Source organism: Erinaceus europaeus, chromosome 9 (assembly GCF_950295315.1).
Source record: "Erinaceus europaeus chromosome 9, mEriEur2.1, whole genome shotgun sequence".
Taxonomy (NCBI): Eukaryota; Metazoa; Chordata; class Mammalia; order Eulipotyphla; family Erinaceidae; genus Erinaceus; species Erinaceus europaeus.
Genome location: NC_080170.1, coordinates 26,108,795 through 26,128,945, shown reverse-complemented (window position 1 = coordinate 26,128,945; position 20,151 = coordinate 26,108,795). Strand labels below are relative to the sequence as shown.

General features: G+C 38.2%; 1 protein-coding gene across 1 annotated transcript in view; it reads right to left on the bottom strand.

Annotated features, from left to right (window-relative positions):
- LOC103109063 (phospholipid scramblase family member 5) overlaps positions 1-19,472 on the bottom strand; it is a 33,944-nt gene extending 14,472 nt beyond the window's left edge. Inside the window, exons 1-3 of the mRNA XM_007518070.2 lie at positions 19,313-19,472; positions 9,999-10,262; positions 1,714-1,877 (exon numbers count right to left, since the gene is read on the bottom strand). Of these exons, the coding sequence (XP_007518132.1) occupies positions 1,714-1,877; positions 9,999-10,011 (177 nt within the window). The 5' untranslated portion in view covers positions 10,012-10,262; positions 19,313-19,472. The remainder of the gene's footprint in view (positions 1-1,713; positions 1,878-9,998; positions 10,263-19,312) is intronic.
- Positions 19,473-20,151: the final 679 nt, after the last annotated feature.

The following is a 20,151-nucleotide window of genomic DNA, read 5'->3' as shown; positions in this document are numbered from 1 at the left end:
ATGTTTGTCTAGCCTTAGATAAGCATATGAATTAAAATTATCTATTAAAGTTAGCACATATAAGCTTATTTTATTCATGTTTCTTAATAGTAGCACAGTATAAAATTATTAAGATGCTTATTCACTTTATTGCATTTGCCCTGCACTGAAGTAATTAAGTGTTCTTTTAGTATGAAATGAGAAGACTGTCTTTTTTAGTTCATGACATATTTATGCTTTCTGAAGAAGATTGCTGAAAGTATATTTTTTGAAAATTTACTGAATTTTAAAAGGAGTCAATGGGCTCATATCTTTATTTACTGAATCTGAAAAAATAATGTTTTCATGTCAAGCATCTGGCTCGGGGTGTGTCATCATTCATGGGTGGAAGAAGGCTATGCGATGACCATATGTGATCATCAAACCCCAGCCCTCTGGCACTGGTATATCACTTTTATACTTGGCAAAAACCTTGTCTGACAACATTCCCAAACAGCTTGCAGCAGTTAATCAACTCTAGTCAGCTATTACAGCTGATCTTTTCTGCAGATGGGAGATGGTGGGTTCGCTTTTCCAGCTCTTTTACATATCTCCCTGAGCTCTCCAGTCTCTAAAGTACATTTGTCTGCCAGTGGGTTTCTGGAGAAGGCATCTGCAATTATAAACATTTTCCCAGCAACATATGCTGCATGCAGCCTAAACCCTATCAGGCATAACAGAAATCTCTTGTACCTTCAGGGAATTAACACAGAGATTTGATTTTGATAAAGGAGATAGACTTTATAGTTTGAAAGAATGCCAAACAAGCTGAAAATTGCAGCAGATGTGCTGACATCTCAATATTAGTGTATCTTTAATCTTTTGCACCATGAAATACAAAAGCAATGATAATATACATAAAGACCCACTGTCGAGTATATGCCATATAATTCAGATGACAGTGTTTTTTCCTTGACTTATTCTAGGGCTGGAATCATTGCCTTTACTCTCCAGTCACTACACCCAATAATATGATCTTTCAAATAAATTGGTCTGGAAAGGCAACTTTATCAAAGACAATTATGTTTACCAGGTATTTTACTTTCTGTTGTATTTCCAGACATCTTTTGAGTTTCAGTCAAATATGTTGAAGTCTCAGGTCATTGTGAAAATCTCTCCTGAGTACTTTGATAGATTTCTTTATACACACACACACACACACACACACACACACACACACACACACACACACACACCAGTTGTGTGATCCTCTGACTTCAGTACTCAGCCTTGCAGATTTTGCTAACATTTTTTTCTGTCTTGCCAGTTAGGTACAAGATGACTAGAGAGACTGAATCTTATATTTGATATGCCTCAATTATAGTGACTACGCAGTAACTATTCTTTTACTTGAAGAGTTCTAGGTGACTAGATGCATTAGACAGTTCCTTGAGAATAAATTTTTCTGAGGTCTTAGGCAGTGAGCAGGAGGAGGATGGATGTGCTAAGAAGCTTCAACAAAAATGTTTAGTTTCTTCACCCTGCCAAATAAATAACAAAGGGAGATAGGGCAATAAAAGAGAATATATTTTTCTTTCAAAATAATAGAAATAAGTAGCAGGGGGAAAATCATTTGAGTTCCTTGCTTCAAAAAGTGACTCACTGAATTCTTCCCATCTAGATGGAAAAGCAAGAGATCACATTTATGCTCCTTGTCAGGGGGAGGCATTTACAGAAATAGAGAGAAAGGACCACCTGGCTTAAATATTCTAAACCAGGAGGAAGACTGCCAGGTGGAGGGAGGTTTGGCTGCCACACTTGGCTCCCTGGGCAGGAAGGTGAGGCATGAAGGCTGCCATCTGGGTCTGATGCTCCAGGAATAAAACCAGGGAGTCCTCTGCTTCTTTGGTGCTGTGCAGCTGCAAGAGAATGACAAACCTTAGGCCATATTTATATATACGCTATTTCTTTTAGCTTTCCTTACAACATCCTCCTGCAGCTTCTCATACTGGCTCCTTCTCCCTCATTGTCACCACTTCTTTTTCCATTTTTTTTGTCAGCAATTTAATACTGATTTACAAAATTATGAGATAAAATTATGGGTAAAATTCCACACCATTCCCACCACCTCCTATGGAAACTGCAATAGTACTCCCAGGATCACAGATATGGGTTGATTATTATTTCTGTATCAGTCTATCAGCCCATTTTTTCTTTTTTAAAAATTGTTTTTGTATTTATTCCCTTTTGTTGCCTTTGTTGTTTTATTGTTGTAATTATTGTTGTTATTGATGTCGTCTTGTTAGATAGGACAGAGAGAAATGGAGAAGGGGAAGACAGAGAGAGGGAGTGAAGATAGACACATGCAGACCTGCTTCACCGCTTGTGAAGCAACCCCTTCCACTCCCTTCCCCTCACCCCCAACCCCTGCAGGTGAGGTGCCGGGGGCTCGAACCAAGATCCTTACACACTGTGGGTCCTTGTGCTTTGCGCCACCTGCGCTCAGTTCACTGCACTAATGTCGGACTCCTTCGGCCCATTTTATCTATAGCCCTACTTTCTTGTCCTTTCTTTTCTTTTTAAATCTTTATTTATTTATTTTCCTTTCTGTTGCCCTTGCTTTTTTATTGTTCTAGTTATTGTTTTTGTTATTGATGTCGTCGCTGTTGGATAGGTCAGAGAGAAATGGAGAGAGGAGGGAAAGACTGAGAGGGGAGAGAAGGATAGACACTTGCAGACCTGCTTCACCATTTGCAAAGCCACCATCTTGCAGGTGGGGAGCTGGGCCTGGAACAGGGATCCTTGTGCCAGTTCTTGCTCTTCATACTACGCATGCTTAGCTACCGCCCGCCCGCTTATCTCTTCTCTTTCCAGGTCCTGATGGAATTTTAGTTCAGAGCCCTCTTGTCATCTTTCCTTAACATTTCTTCTCTTCTGGGGATACAGACCAAAAAAAAATTTTTTTTTTTCTTCTTCTTCTTTTTTTTTTTTCTCCAGAGTTTTCACTGGGATTCGAAGCCTGCACTATGAACCCACTTCTAGCGGCATTTTCCCCCATTTTATTGGATAAGTTGGAGAGGAATTGAGAGGGGAGGAGAAAATAGAAAGGGGAAGAGAAAGACATTTGCAGACCTCCTTCACCATTTGTGAAGCATCTCCCTTTTAGGTGGGGAGCCGGGGCTCGAACTGGGGTTCTTTTGCTCCCTACTATGTGTGCTTAACCTAGTGTGTCACCGCCCGACCCCAAGGACCAAAATTCTTTATGAATTTTGGAGGTTGGAGTTCTGGTGTCTGTAATTTCTTCTCCACTCGACATAGGTGCTGGCAGCTTTATCCATATCCCAAGACTGTTTCTTTCTCTAGTGGGGTAAGGCTCTGGAGAGGTGAGGTGTCACCACTTCTTGACTTCTCAGAGTAAAGGCAATGTGGAGACTGCTGGCAGTTTTCGTGAGCAAAAAGTTGAGCAATCTGGGTAAAATAAATGCTTTTAGAAAATATAGTGTGTGTGTGTGTGTGTGTGTGTGTGTGTAAGGAGAACTTCTATTCACAGTGTTTCAAGAGTTATAAATAATGAAAGTAAGTTAAATGGTAAAAGATGGTCTTGGGGCCAGGTGATGGCGCACCTGGTTGAGTGAACATGTTACAATGTGCAAGGACAGGGGTTCTAGCCACCAGTCCCCATCTGCAGGGGAAAAGCTTTGCTAGTGGTGAAGCAGTGCTGCAGGTGTCTCTTTCTTCTTCTTCTCTCTCTCTCTCATTCTTTCGCCTCTCGATTTCTGGCTGTCTACTCAATAAATAAATAAATATAATAAAACAAAAGAAACAGAAATACACATTAAAAAGATGGTCATAAAAGGTGGTCGTAAAAGATAAATACATAAGGGAGATGGGTGGTAGCGCAGCAGGTTAAGTGCACGTGATGCAAAGCGCAAGGACCAATGTAAGGATCCTGATTCGAGCCCCCGGTTCCTCACCTGCAGGGGAGTCACTTCACAGGCAGTGAAGCAGCTTCACAGGCAGTGAAGCAGGTCTGCAGGTGTCTATTTTTCTCTCCCCCTCTGTCTTCCCCTTCTCTCTCCATTTCTCTCTGTCCTATTCAACAATGACATCAACAACAATAATAACAACAACAATAATAAAAAAGATAAATACATACAAGATAAATAAATACACATTTAAAAAGTGATAAAAAATTACTCATAAAAGGATTAACTTAGGCTGTGAATCACAAGTAGGATTTTCAAGGCATAGTTTCCCTTATCCAAATATTGTGTTTTCATAATTTTCAGGGATATTTTGCCTTTTAAAATTTTATTTGCTTGTTTATTTTGCAGAGACCAGGTTTATCATATAATCAATTTCATTGCTCATGGGTCACCTCCCATTTTTTCTTTCATCATTTTATTGAAGGGGTAATGGTTACAGTACAGTTGTTGATATATAGTTATAATATTTCATGTCTCCATAGAAAACACTCAGCCCCACAACTACGTCCTTGTACACTGTAATGTGTGTGCTTAACCAGGTATGTCACCACCTGCCCCCATAGTTCCTCAAAGGGCCAAAGAGATAAGTTACCAGGTAGAGTGTGTATGTTCCCATTTGTGTGGCCCAGGTCCAAATCCAGAGGACACATGGAAGGTGCTAATGCACCAGAGGAAGCTTTCTCTTTGTCTTTCTGTCTTTATAGATGGAAACAAAAAAAGCTGACCTGGAGTGAAGAAATTGCATGTGCATGAGGTCACATACTGCTAAAATTTTTATTAGATAAATAAAATGATGCAAAAAATAAACACCTTTAAACCAAGACGGTAGTGGAACAAAATTTGTGCTCTTACTTAATTGTGATCCTTGATTTGCAAATTTAAAAGCCCAAATAAATGACAATGTCCCATTTTAATCTTGTCTTTTTTTTCCAGTTAACATTGGAGGCCAATCTTCTAGGGAAATATACTTCATAATGATAAAATGTAGGTTAGTGGTTCATCTTGGGAGTGGAGATCCACTCTTCCAAGAAAGGGACATTTATGAAGTTCTGGAAATGTTCCATTTCTTGATCTTGATGGTGGTTACACAACACTTAATTAGTTTAAGTTATATAATTTAAATTTAATGTTCTTTATAAATCCTGATGTAAGCATGCCACCCCTCAGTTTTGAGAGAAAGAAATCTCAGGCATATGCATCAATTTCTAAAATTGCTGGTAGACCATTTGCTTCCCCTTTGTTGACAATTTTATTTTATTGCTAATAAGATAAGCACCTTACTCTATTTTTTTCTAGTGAATTATGGTTACTGTGAGTTATGTGAATTATAGTAGCAAAAGGCAGCAGGTTGAGTGGATGGCAGATGACTCTACCTTTCTGAGAAAGATCTTAGCTAACTTCTAGACCCCACATTTGGGCTGGAAGAGACCAGAGAAGACTGCATTCAAGATCTTTTTATTTCTGTTTGCTTGTATTTTTACTGGAAAACAAAGGTTTTTTTTTTTAATGTATGAATGATTGCATGTTTGTATGTGTTAACTGGTTTAGCTTTGGTTCACAATGCTTTCAGATATGGGAGTGGGAAGCTTTGCCTTTCTATTCATGCGTGAGATTTATCAAACCTCAGCCTTCGTTCTAGTGCTCTGATATCAAAACGATTCCTCTACCTATCTCTTCAACCCCCTTCCCTAGTCCACCTGAGAACTACTAAAGTTTTCATGTCTAAGAGTAGTTTTGTTTTGCAAATTCTTATGCTTTAATTACTATAGTCCATATAGAGAGTAAAATCATCTGGCCATTGCCTCTTATTTCCTTACTATTTCATTTATATATTCACCTCAAATTCTATCATTTTAATCCAAGAGGCACATCTTAATCTCCTTTAACTGCAGAGTAGTGTTCTGTTAAGCATATAATTCACAACTCCTTTATTCAATCACCTGTTGATTCCCACTTAGATTGATACCTTCTTTTGGCTATTGAGAAGGCTGCTTTGGATACAAAGCTATATCAATCATTCAGAATTAGTGTATTCAGAACCTTCAGATAAATGCTTAGTGATGTCACTGAAGGATCATATGGTACTTCCCTTTATATTTATTTGTTTATATTTTAATATTTATTTGTTTCTTTATTTTGGATAGAGAAGAAATCGAGAGGGGAAAGGGAGATAGAGAGGGACCAGGTGGTGATGCACCTGGTTGAGCACACATGTAGCCATGCGCAAGGAACCCAAGTTCAAGCTTCTGGTACCCACCTGCAGAGGGAAAGCTTTGTGACTTGTGAAGCAGGGCTGCAGGTATCTCTCCCTCTCTATCATTCCCCTTACTTCTCGATTTCTGGCTGTCTCTATCTAGTAAATAAATAAAGATAATAATAATAAAAAGAGAGGGACGAGGGAGAGATACCTGCAGCACAGCTTCACTGCTCATGAAGCTTTCACCCTGCAAGTGGGGACTGGGGGATTGAACGTAGGTCCTTGTACACTATAATATATGTGCTCTACCAGGTGCACCACTACCATGCCTTCTATTCTTTTCCTTCCTCCCTTCCTTCCTTCCTCCCTTCCTTCCTTCCTTCCTTCCTTCCTTCCTTCCTTCCTTCCTGACATGACTATGTATAATTTTCAATGGGAACTGTACCAGTTTGTATTTCTGCCAACAGTATATAGAAGAGTCTCTTCTTCACATTCTCACCATCACTTGTTTCCAGTGTTTTGTTTTTTCCTTTTTTATGTGGGTCATTCTTGTTAGTGTGCAGCGATACCTTCACTGTGGTTCTGATTTGAATTTCTCTGATAATTAGTACTGAGTAATTTTTTTGTGTCTATGGGCCATTTTTATGTCTTCTCTGAAGAAATATCTATTCAGATATGTTGCCCATTTTTTAGTAGAGGTCTTCTTTTATAATAATTTATTTTCCTTTTTGAAATTTTTTAATTTATTGGATAGAGACAGCCAGAAGTGAAGAAGGAATTGGGGTGATAGTGAGACAGAGAGATACCTGCAGCCCTGCTTCACCACTTGCAAAACTTTCCCCCTGCAGATGGTGACCAGGGACTCGAACCTGGGTCTTTGAACATTGTAACATGTGCACTCAATCAGGTGAGCCACCACCCAGTCTTTAATTGAATTCTTGATTTTTGTTATTCAGTTATATAATTTCTTTACTTTGGCTATCAACTGTTTATCTAACCATGATGTATAAATACTTTCTAATTACTAATTGTCTGTTTGTTTTTTGAGATAGATTCTTTTGATGCATATACAACTTTTAAAATTGATATCAGTCCAATTTTTTTCAATTTCATTTCATTTGTAGTGTTAGGTATAATATGCATACTTTTGATTTAGTTTGTGTTAGCTTTTGTGCTATGTTCTTTTTTGAATATATATATATATTTATTTAATATTTATTTATTTTTGGATAGAGAGAAATTGAGAGGGTGGAGGAGGTAGAGAGGGAAGGAGACAGAGAGACACCTGCAGCCCTGCTTCTTGATTTGTGAAGTATCTCCCTTACAGGTGGGGACCAGGGGCTTGAATTTGGTCTATAATGTGTAGGCTTAACCAGGTGTGCCACCTCCTGGTCTCCTGTGCTAAATTCTTTATTTGGCAATAGAATACAGATGAGTACCAGTGGGAGAGTTTTGGAATCATCATTCTATGATTACCTCTTCTTCCTTCTAGGATATCAGTTCACATTGGAACAGCCTTATATAAATAGCTCTGTTTAGTTTAGATCAGCCTGGAAATTCCTGCTTTTTTCTCAAACTTTAATTGTGGCCCCAATCTTTGTTAAATAGTGTTCACTTGTACTAAGTGAAGGAATTTGAAGATCACATAAATATTTCCTTTTTTTTTTTTAAGATAGAGACAAAGGGAGGGGGGAGTTAAAGAGACCACAGCAATACTTTGTGTGTGTGGAGGGGGGTATGTTTCCTCAATTCTAATGGCATTCAGTCTTCAGAATCTGCTCAGTTTCATGATGTTGACTGAACTGCCTATTTCAATCCAATGCCTGTATTCTGTGAGAAAAAAGCTAATTTATAAATTCGGTTCATTGACCAGAAGGCCTCATAATGTAAATACCATTTTATTTTATTATTTTATTTTATTGCCACCAGTATTAATGCTAGGGAGTAATGTTGCCACTATAAACCTACCACTTGAGCCAGTCAATTTTTTCTTTCTATTTTATTAGATATAACAGAGATAAATTGAGAGGAGAAGGGTAGATAGGGAGAGAAAAAGGCATCTGCAGACCTGCTTCCCTGCTCAGGAAGCATCCCCTCTATAGGTGGGGAGCCTGGGCACAAACCCAGCTTCTTGAATTTGGTAAAATGTTCACTTAACTGGGTGCACCACCACCTGGCCCCTATAAATATTCTTCACAAGTATAGTTGAAAAATATGATTCACAAATGTGTTTTAAATAAATAGTGATGCAAGCTTGACTTGGCCCTTTAAACTATTTCTAATATGAAAGGAGGTCTCATTTTCACTTTTACTTAGTATAGTTAGTATGTTTTTCTAATTCTTTTAAAATTATTTTGAGTAGGTTGCTGAAAGAGTACTAGTTTCCCACTTGAAGTTTTACATCTAGAGTTTAGTCTTGAATCGTTATCATTACCAAACACCATTGCTTTTTGTGGTAGGTTAATCAAATTTTGATATAATATTGTTTTCTAATCACAAGTTTCTTCAAAGACTCAGACCACCAGGTGAAGAAGAAACTCCTGTGAATTTCTATCTGGCTTTGAATTTCTATCTACTCTTTTAAAAATGTATAACCAGCTTATAAATATTTCACATACTCTGCAACTCTTTACCTTGCAGGCTGAAGTTGTGGCTGGAACTCATCTTTTATAAAGTGGTGAAATGTTTTAGAACAAGTGTTAGTGTCAGTCTTAAAAGAACTTGTCAATATTTTTTTTTGTTTTTCTTCTAATATAAGACATAGCACACATATAGTAAAATATGTGATTTTGTTATTTCACATTTATGTTTTACAATATGAATTTTTCCAGTGGTACTCAGGAACTACTTCATCAACTAGTGTTGATGAAAAATTACCTTATTTGATCTGACTAAATAGAGTCCCAAAATTATTTTGATGAAGGAAGTAAGTAATCATACACATTTCTTTGAATGGATCATTAATTTAGGATATTATAATTGGTGGACTCTATTCAATTTGTAATTAGGTTAAAAGGTTTCCACCAATTATACTAATCATAATTCTTCATGCTAAAACTTTCCATTATAGCTGAGAGTTAAATGGTTTATTCTTGTAATGGATTGAAATTTGAAAATGCATTATCCTTTTGATTTTTATATAATTTCACAAATGTTTTTAATGAGATTGCAACTCATTATCTTAAAACCTAGCTACATCCTCTGCTCTTTCAAAAGGTCTTTAAAGTAAGGCAGTGTTAATGACAAGGAATTTTAGGTATCTGTGGAAAAGTTACCAGCTCCATGCTCTATATCTCCAATCAGTCTGCTTGTTTTATTTATTCTCTTTGTTTGCTTTAAAACTGTTTAATATTAAGGATATTTTGAAATATTTTCTTCAGTATTTATAGTTTTACTGTAATAAATTTATTATAATTTGTCAATAACACATGGTGATTATAATAAGTGGTTATATTAGATATCTCAAACAATAAATTGGGAATGAAAAATTATTTAATTGTACCTTCACACTTATGTATTTATATGGGAATATTATATTTAAGTGACTTTGAGTTTGGAGTATCTATTTGCATTATTCTTGGCATTAAGTATTCCCATTCTAAATTTTGCTGTGCATCTTTCTCATTAACTCACTATGTTCATGGTAGCTATTATTTACATTCCATTCCCTCAGAAAGAGGCTTTTTTTGTCTTAATTTATTGCAGCATGTTGTTTGGAATTAAAAAATCCCAATATTCAAAAGTGGCAGGTGGCAGATTACAAAGCATCCACCTCACTGATAGTAACATTCCTATAGTTGTATATTTTTAGAAATAATACTCAGAAACATTTATTAGCAGGCCATATTTGCTCTTACCTTTAGAGGCCATGAAGATGTCTGAGTCACTTCTTCAAACGAGGTCAGGTTAAAAGAAAAGACTTTTCTTGTTGCAGCAAGGAGAGAAAACACAGCATGCACAAACTTCAGAAGGTGTCTGTCTACTTCATGTCAACCAGTTAACAGAGGAAGGGAATGCCCTGCTCATTCCTGAGTGCTGTATTTTATCAGTTTGGACAACAGGGGGAGACGAAGTTAACACCAGAGGTAGACTTTACACAGAATCCATAGGTTGTTTGCTGACTGAAAAAATATTAAAAATAAATAAGGAAAACTGTAAAGGAGAGAGAGCATCGCTCATTTTAAGAAGCTTGTTTCCACTTACTTTTTTTTTCTTTTGGCATAGTTAAGTTTGCATTCACCATCATAATAACCTTGAGTTTCTTATTTCCAGAAGTCTCCTGTGCCAAAATGTGTGATAAAATTTTTTTTTATTATGGAAGCTGGCTGTGGCATAGCTGGTTGACCACACTTTACAATGAGCAAGGACAGGGGTTTGAGTTCCTGGTACCTACCTATAGGGGGAAAGCTTTGGGAGTGGTGAAGTAGTGTTGCAGGTCTCTCTCTCTCTCTCTCTCTCCCCATCAGCTCCCCCCTCTCGATTTCTTGCTATCTCTATCCAACAAATAAATAAAGATAATAAAAATCATGAAAAAAATAATTAATTAAATATTCTATATGAGGGCTGGACGGTGGTGCACCAGGTTAAGCACAATACGTATGAAATGCAAGGACCCATGGAAGGATCCGGTGAGCCTGCTTCCCTACCTGCATGGGAGTCTTTCACACGTGGTGAAGCAGGTCTGCAGTTGTCTATCTGTCTCTCTCCATATCTCCTCCTTTCTCAATTTCTCTCTGTCCTATCCAATAAAAAAAAAATCAAAAATGACTTCCAGGAGCAGTGAACTTGTAGTGTGGGCACTGAGCCCTAGTGATAATCCTGGAGGCAATAAAATAAAATAAAATAAAATAAAATAAAATATTCTATGATGTGTATGTTGGTGATAGTTCTAAATGTTTCTTTTCATATTTTTTCAGATACCTGCACATCAAGATTATTCCTCTATCTGGATTTGCCTCATTTCCCTCTCCAACACAAATCAAACAAAAAGGAATGTATTCCTTGTCACTTACTTACATTGCATTTGAGGAGTCATCTGGAAATGCAAAGCTCAATAATATTGAGAAGTAAATCAAAACACATAGATGGCCTTTAACTGCACTGCATACTGAGGAAAGATAAAGCAGGGTAACCATAACTAGAGATTTCATCTTTCTAATTGCAGATGGCCAGATGACTCTGGGTTATTTGTGTCAACTCAATAGCCCTAGGTGCATTATTTGATGAAGTTGCTAATATTATAGGCAACATTGTCTACTATATATATAATATATATTTAATTATTTAAAGTTTCATTAATTTATTATTGGATAGAGACAGAGATAAATTGAGAAGGAAAGGGGAGATAGGGAGAGAGATACCTGCAGCCCTGCTTCACCACTTGTGAAGCTTCCTTCCTGCAGGTGGGGACCAGGGACTTGAACCTGGGTCCTGTGCATTGTAGTGTGTGCACTTAACCAGGTGCGCCACCGCCTGGCCCCCATACAAATATTTAAGTGACCTGAGAAAACATAGAGAATGATGGGAAATGGGGATTGATTAGTGGTGCACATATTACCACAAGGACCTGGTTGCAGTGCATATAAGCTCAAGGATCCGGTTCCAGCCCCCCACTTCGCACCTGCAGGGGAGAAGCTTCACAAACAGTGAAGGAGGTTCTTCAGGTGTCTTCTCTCTCCCTGTCTGTCTCCATGCCCCTCTCATTTTTTTCTCTATCCTGACAAATAAAAAATAATATATATGGGAAACAATGGTGACGAATAGCTGCCAGGAGCCACAGATTGATTATCCAGGCACGGAGCCCCAGCAATAACCCTGATGGTGAGAGAGAGAGAGAGAGAGAGAGAGAGAGAGAGAGAGAGAGAGTATATGAATATGATCAAGTTAGGTCCACAGATTGTAGTTAGCTAAAACTTTAGGTTCTTATTTGGCATAGAGCTGTTTCTTTGTTGTTATTGTTTTGGTGTTCAGGATTGACAAGGGCTTCTGTTGAATTGTCTTATTGCAAAAAAGATTTATACTTAGGATTAGCATTTGAAAACTAAATTTCAAGCTTCTTAAATTTCTTGATGTTTTGTTCTGGTTTAAAAAAAAATAGTTGGGGCCAGGTAGTGGTGCACCTGGGTGAGTGCACATGTTGCAATGCAGAAAGACTCAAGTTCCAGTCCCCAGTCCCCACCTGCAGGGGAAAGGCTTTGCGAGTGGTAAAGCAGTGCTGCAGGCATCTCTCTGTCTATGTCTCCCTTCCCACTTGATTTCTTCTTGTCACTACTCAATAAAGATAATAAAATATTTTTTAAAAATCTTTTATTTATTTATTAGGGGATTAATTTTTTATAGTCAACAGTATATACAACAGTTTGTATATGCATAATGTACAATCCCCACTAGGTCCTCTGCCGTCATGTTTCAGGACCTGAGCCTCCCCCTACCCGCCCCTGCCACCCACCCCAGAATCTTTTACTTTGGTGCAATATACCAACTTCAGTCCAAGTTCTGCTTAGTGTTTTCTATTCTGATCTTGTTTTCCAACTTCTGCCTATGAATGAGATCATCCCATTTAAAAAAATCTTAATGTTTTCCATGAAGAAATTTAGAAATGCTTTAGCCAATTTGTTATTTTAAAAATATATAATTCTTATGTCAAGCTCTAGGGCCTTCTACATGTGTGAATCCACCTCTCCTGATTCTTAATTTCGCCCTAGATGTAAGTATATAGAGATGAAGAGAGAGATGGAGACAACATAGCTCTACTCTACTATCAGTGGAGTGGCCTTCATTACTGCCAGCTGGTGTTGGAGCTTAAGGGATTGAAATCCTGGTTTTTTACATGGTAAGGTTCAAGCCCTAATATTATTTTAATTGACATGTTACTATAGCATGGTATAAGTGTTGGGTGTGCATCATTAAAAACAAACATCTGTACATACTATATCAAGTTCATCAAAAGCTCATTTCCATCTATCTCCATGCCAGTTGCTTCTTTTCACTTCATTTACCCACATCCTGTCCCCATTTCCTTATGATAGATGCTAACTGGTCTTACAGTTCAAACATTTATTCTTGTTTTATTCAATTTATCCATTCCTTCAGGTTTTTTCTGCATACCATCTATGAGTGAAATCATATGTTGTTTGTCTTTCTCAAACTTATTTCCCTAAGCATCATAGTATATTTAACACTTTTCATTATCTTTATTTACTGGATAGAGACAGCCAGAAATCAAGAGGAAAGGGGGAGAGACAGAGAGACAGAGAGACACCTGCAGCACTGCTTCACCACTACAGGTGGCAACCTGGGGCTCAAACCTGGGTCCTTGCATATTGTAACGTGTGCACTCAGCCAGCTGTGCCACTAGCTGGCCACCACCCAGCCCCCTCCTTCAAATTGTATTGCTGCAGTTTTTATAGTTGAGTAGTATTCCACTGGATGGATGGATTTATATGTTCATATATATTCATTTGCTTATGGGCATATAGGTCATTTCAGCTTCTGACTATTGTAAGTAATACTATAAAAATGGGGGTACATATACATCTTTAACTAGCATTTTTGAATTTTTTGGGTAAATTCACAGAATTTGACTAACTGTATCTTGTAAAATTTCTATTTATTTATTCATTTGTTTATTATTTTGGACAGAGACAGAGAGAAGTTGAGAAGGTTGGGGGGATAGAGAGGGAGAGAGAAAGAGCAAGACACCTGCAGTCTAGCTTCACTGCTCAGGAAGCTTCCATTCTGCAGGTGGGCTGGGGGCTTGAACCTGTGTCCTTGTACACTGTGGCATGTCTGCTCAACAAGGTAAACCACCACCTAGCCCCTAGATTGTATGAAATTTCTGTTACTAATTTTTAAATTAATTTTTTTTATTTGTTGAATAGAGACAGCTAGAAATTGAGAGGGGAGGGGGCTAATAGGGAGACACTTGGATTATATGAAATTTCTGTTACTAATTTTTAAAATAATTTTTATTTATTTATTGAATAGAGACTGCTAGGAATCGAGAGGGAAGGGGGTGATAGAGTGGGAGAGAGATACCTGTAACACTATTTCACCACTCATAAAGCTTTCACCCTATAGGTATCTACCGGGGGCTCGAACCCTGGTCCTTCCACTTTGTAACATGTGCACTCAACCAGGTGCGCCACCAGCTGGCCCCATGTTTCTAATTTTTGAGGACTCTCCAGACTGTACTAATAGCTATACTAATTTACATTCCCACCAATAGTACACAGATGTCGTCTTCTCTCCACAACCTCTTCAACACTTGCTGTTTCTCATCTGCTGGATGATAATCATTCTCACACTTGTGAAGCGATATGTCAATATTATTTTGACTTATATTTATTTTCCCAATAGTGATAGTGAACGTCTTTGTGTTCATTTTTATGTTTTCTTTGGAGACTGTTTATTTGGATCTTTGCCCCCCCCTTTTTGATTGGGTTGTTTGAAACCAAGGTATGCTTGACACTTTTTTAAAAAAAATATTTATTTTCCTTTTTGTTGGCCTTGTTGTCTTTTTATTGTTGTTGTAGTTATTGCTGCTGTTATTGATGTTGTCCTTGTTGGATAGGACAGAGAGAAATCGAGAGAGGAGGGGAAGACAGAGAGGGTAAGAGAAAGATAGACACCTTCAGACCTGCTTCACCACCTGTGAAGCAATTCCCCTGCAGGTGGGGAGTCGGGGGCTCGAACCAGGATACTGGTCTTGCGCTTTATGCCACATGTACTTAACCCGCTGCACTACTGCCTGACTCTCTACTCTTGACATTTTAATGTATTTTAACTAGTGGTCTCAGGTGACTATTTAGCATTGATTTTCTTAGGATTTTTTTTTTTTTTTTTTTTTTTTGCCTCCAGGGTTATTGCTGGGGCTTCGTGCCTTGTAAATCTACTGCTCCTGGAGGCTATTCTTTTCCCTTTTGTTGCCCTTGTTGTTTTATCATTGTTGTGGTTATTATTATTATTGTTATTGCTGTCATCACTGTTGGATAGGACAGAAAGAAATCAAGAGAGGACAGGAAGACAGAGAGGGGGAGAGAAAGATAGACACCTGCAGACCTGCTTCACTACCTGTGAAGCAACCCCCTTGCAGGTAGGAAGCCAGGGCTCGAATCAGGATCCTCACACAGGTTCTTGCGCTTCGCACCATGTGCACTTAACCTGCTGCACTACTGCCTGACCCCCTTAACTTTGATTTTCTGCAGAGTGCCAAATTTAAAGTAAAATATAAAAAAATAGGTGTAATGAACATAGTATACATTTTGGCCAATACAAGGCCACACATATATTTGGACATGATGATGCAGTCTCTCACCTCTTCTGCTTCTGTTGTTACTACCATTCAACTTCACCTTGGCATTGTGCTGTCTTCCTCACTAGTGCCTGCCACTTCCACAGAGTACCCGGCTCTACCATTTGTTACTCATGATCTTCTGTGTCATGAAGTCCTTGGTATTTCAAGCAACATTTAGGTTCATTTTTATCATCAAGTTGTAATTTTCAGGCCAGCTTCCTTAATTCCACGAACTATAGCCAGTACAAGGAAAGCATACTGAACAGTAACACCCAAAAGTTAAGAGAGGACCCTGTGGGATTACAGTATGAAAGGGAGGCTTAAACACTCAGTGTCAGGAAGCTTAGGATCCATGGCTGGTACTGTCCCCGGAAACTTCCCATTAGTCCTCTGCTCCAAGGCAGAGTGTTGTTTGGATGCTGATCTCTTGATATGCTTTGTCTTGTCAGTCCCTTCTGGAAAATAACTTTCATATTCTTCTGTCCTCAGTTCTTAAATAAATAAGTAGATAAATAAATAAATAATTCATTAATCAGCTACCCCAGAAAAAAATGCACAGTATTTTGTTATGGCCTTGACTTCCAAACTACTTCAGACCTCTCCCATTATTTAATTATTTTAACAATGAGGCATTCAACTTAAATTCTTGATGGTTGAGAAGATTTACAAAATCGTCTTTCCGTACAAAGGGGGAGACTGCCAATTTATTTAAGTGTATATTAGTGACATAAGGGAAATGATACAGAATACAAAAAAAAGATCAGTGTGTTCTCTTGGCATCCTCAAGGAGAAAAGATGAAGAAACTGGAGTTAAGATATCAGCCTGCAGGGGTGGACCAGAACCAGGAACTAGGAACTGAGATGAATTGACCTCAGGAACATTTTTGTTAGATTTATGATTATTCTGTCCCTGGTTTTACTATAAAATTACAGCTAGGCCATATATATATGAGTTTCCAATCATTTTATTTGAGAGTTAATGATTTTCAGTACAGCTGTTGGCATATAGGTAGAATTTCTCATTTCCCTGTGATAGGTATTTGCAAAACACTCGTACTCCATACTTATCTTTTATGCTGGTTTATATGAATAGTATTTTAACTTTAACTCTTAGCCAGCGCAATGTTATAATTTTAGAAGCCTATTCATTAATTTCCTGAATATAATGTTGGCCATTGTCCAGTTGATGGATATTTTCATTGTTTTCATAAGACAGTGGTTTTTATGTACTTTTGTTACGGTTTTGTGAAGGTGTAGACTTAAAAATGAGCATGCTGGCTCATGGGTTTAGAAGTTCTTTACCTTTATCTATTGTTGAACTAATCTTCAATGTGTTTTTATCAATTTATATTCCCAGCAATGAGTGGTGTTCTTATTCCCACATAGCCTATCTAGCACTGCTTTGGTCAGCATAATGTCATTTTACATAGGGAATTCTAGATATTAATTTATAATTAGGCAGTAGCCAGTGATCTTAATTATACTGTTATCTGAGTAATGTAAACACCTTTGTATGTATTTTTGCTTTCAGCTGTTCCTATCAAACTGTTTGGATAATTAATAGCAACTTTTGTGAACATCTGGTTATAAATGCAGTTTCTACATATGGGGGGAATGGTATGTAAATAGACAGTAATCTAGGGAGAAAATAGCTCTTTTAAGTCAGTGAGGCTCAAGCACAATCAGTTACAGTATGATTTTATCAGTCATTCAATGATTAGGGTATGCATTTCTCTACATAAGTCTCATTTCTGAATTTATAGTTTCTCACACCAAAATTCACTTTGGAACAAGACAGTATGTGTGTAAGAAAATAATAGAAACAAAGAAAATGAAAGGAAATATGATTATTATAAACCTTATTTCCAGAGGTTCTTGATATGTAACCACTTGAATGTTTCTTCTTTGGAAGTGTGCTACTCCTGTGTGTGTGTGTGTGTGTGTGTGTGTGTGTGTGTGTTTTGCCTCCAGGGTTGTTGTTGGGGCTCAGTGCCTGCACCACGAATCCACTGCTCCTGGAGGCCATTTTCCCTCTTTTTGTTGACCTTGTTGTTTAACATTGTTGATATTATAACTGTTACTACTGCTGTCGTTGTTGGATAGGACAGAAAGAAATTGAGAGGGGAGGAGAAGACGAGGAGAGAAAGACAGATACCTGCAGACCTGTTTCACTGCTGTGAAGTGACACCCCCTGCAGGTGGGAAGCCTGGTCCTTGCACTTTGCGCCATGTGCTCTTAACCTGCTGTGCAACTCCCGCCTAGCAACTCCTGTTTTAACAGTTACTTAATTATTACTTCACAATGTTCTAGTCAAAGTGCATTTATTTTTAAGACTTCCTTTTTTCTTTTTTCCTTCCTTCCTTCCTCCCTTTCTCTTTCTTCCTTTTATTTTTCTTTCACTGTTGTCACTAGGGCTTCACTGATTTATGCCGACTTCTTCAGATAGGAAGAGAGAGGCAGGAGAGACAGAGAAGGATACCACAGCACCAAAGTTTTCCCCAGTGTGGTAGGTGCCTGGCTCAAACTTGGTTTGTGTGCATAACAATGAGGACAAAATATGCAGGCGAACAATTTTATTTCTTCTAAGTGCATTTCTCTACTCTCTTATTCAAACCTATCATTCTGATACAAGGAGACATTCACTTATTCAACAGTTAACTTCTGCATAAGTCTCTTACTCCCTTTCTTTCTGTATAAGTAAAAAAAGATATTAACCCAAAGACTAGAAAAAAAATAAAGAATTCTAGATACAGAAAAAAATAATTGTGTGAAATTAAGAGAAAGCAGACTCTAAAGTAAATACAGTTATGGAGGTCCTACTCACTAAAATGACGTGGAAAAGACTACTGGGACCCAGATGGTGGCACACCTGGTTATGCACACACATTATAGTGCAGAAGGACCCGGGGGGTTTGAACCCCTGCTCCCCACCTGCAGAGGGAAAGCTTCACAAGTGCTGAAGAAGAGCTGCAGTTGTCTTCTCTGTCTTTTCCCCTCCTGATCTCTGTCTCCCCTCTTCCCTTTCAATTTCTCTCTGTCTCTATCCAATGATAAATAAATATTTTTTCTAACTATATTTTTTATTTATTATTGGACAGAGACAGAGAAATTGAGAGGGGAGGGGAGATAGAAAGGGGGCGAGACAAGAGAGACACCTGCAGACCTGATTCATTGCTTGTGAAGCTTTCCCCCCTGCAGGTGGGTAATAAATAAATATTTAAAAAAAAAAAGAAAAGACTACTGTGTACAGAGATTCCATGGGACAAATAGTGTCCCATAGTTAGTAGATTGTAAAGCCTAAAGCAGAAGTAAAATAATTTCGGTTGTGTATCAAAGTTATTTATTTATTTATTTTAAATCCCAACTTTAAAATGGTTTGCAAGTAAGACTTAATGAAGTAGAAAACAGTTTTGTGGAGTAAACTGTCCTTACTGGGTCTTCACTGTCTGACATTTGCCTGTATGGTTAATACACTTTTTAAATAGTTCATAATGATATCTTACTTTAGAGAATTTAAAAGTAGAGGAGATAGCCCAAGAGATTCTGCTCATTCCAAGCGATGTCACGAAGAAACTGAAATTACAGGCAAAAAACTGCATTCATAGGCATGGGACTTAGCACCAACTACTTATTTACATATACTTCAGCATCTGAGGGATAGGGATGTGAAGGAGAAGCAGAAAAGAAGAAGGAGGAACGGAGTGAGAGAAGAGAGAAAAAGCAACTACCTAGTAGATCCAGAGGGAGCATTTAAAAGACATCACAAGCTTTCAGAGACCCCAGTTTTCCCTATTAGGAACTGCTTTAGCCTTTCAAAAAACAAAAACAAAACCAAAAAAACCTCTTCATGACTACCCGTATTTTAAAGATACTTACCTTGGGCTCTGGTTCTTGTGCCTAGCTCAGTGTAATCACAGTCCTCCCACCACCTGCCTGCATCTTCAGCTCACAGCAGAATACTGCAAGCAGCCCTTCCCTTCAAGGACTGCAGCTGACAGCTCAGCGGTGCTCTGCATACAAGCACCTCGATGCCAGCAGCCATATCACACACAACCAGTGCAGCTGTGATTCCGAGGCAGCTAGCATACACCAATTGTTTTCTGCTGCAGCACATTTTCTTTGCCTATCCAGCTTTACAAATAAGCTCCCCCAGGCTGGGAGTCCACCCAAGAGCAAAGCTCCCCAGACACTGAGATGATTATTAGGATAAATACACATTACCTACACAGGCAGAATGCATTAGAGTTAATTTATACTCACCAGTGCATGTTTCTCTTTTATTTCAGGTTATTGTGTGGGCTACACCATTAAAAAAGATTGACAGCATTTGAATGCATACTTTGTGAAAAGGGGGCTCAACGGGTCCAGATGTCCTAGATGGTGTATAGAAAGTCACTTTGCTGCATCAGAAAGGAAATCCTAGGAGGCTGGGTAGGTGAGCATATGCCTGAGGAACTGGGTTCAGTCCTTCATCTTGAGTCCCTGTTCTCACTTGCAGGGGGGAAGCTTCACGAGTGGTGAAGCAGGTCTACAAGTGTCTCTCTTTCTCTCTCCCTCTCTCTCTTCCCTCCTTTCTCAATTTCTCTTTGTCCTATAAAAAGAAAGAATGAATGAATGAATGAATGAAAGAAAGAAGAAAAATAAAGAGGAATACATGGCCACTGGGAGTAATGAATTCATTGCACAGGCATGACCAATCCTCAGTGACAACCCTG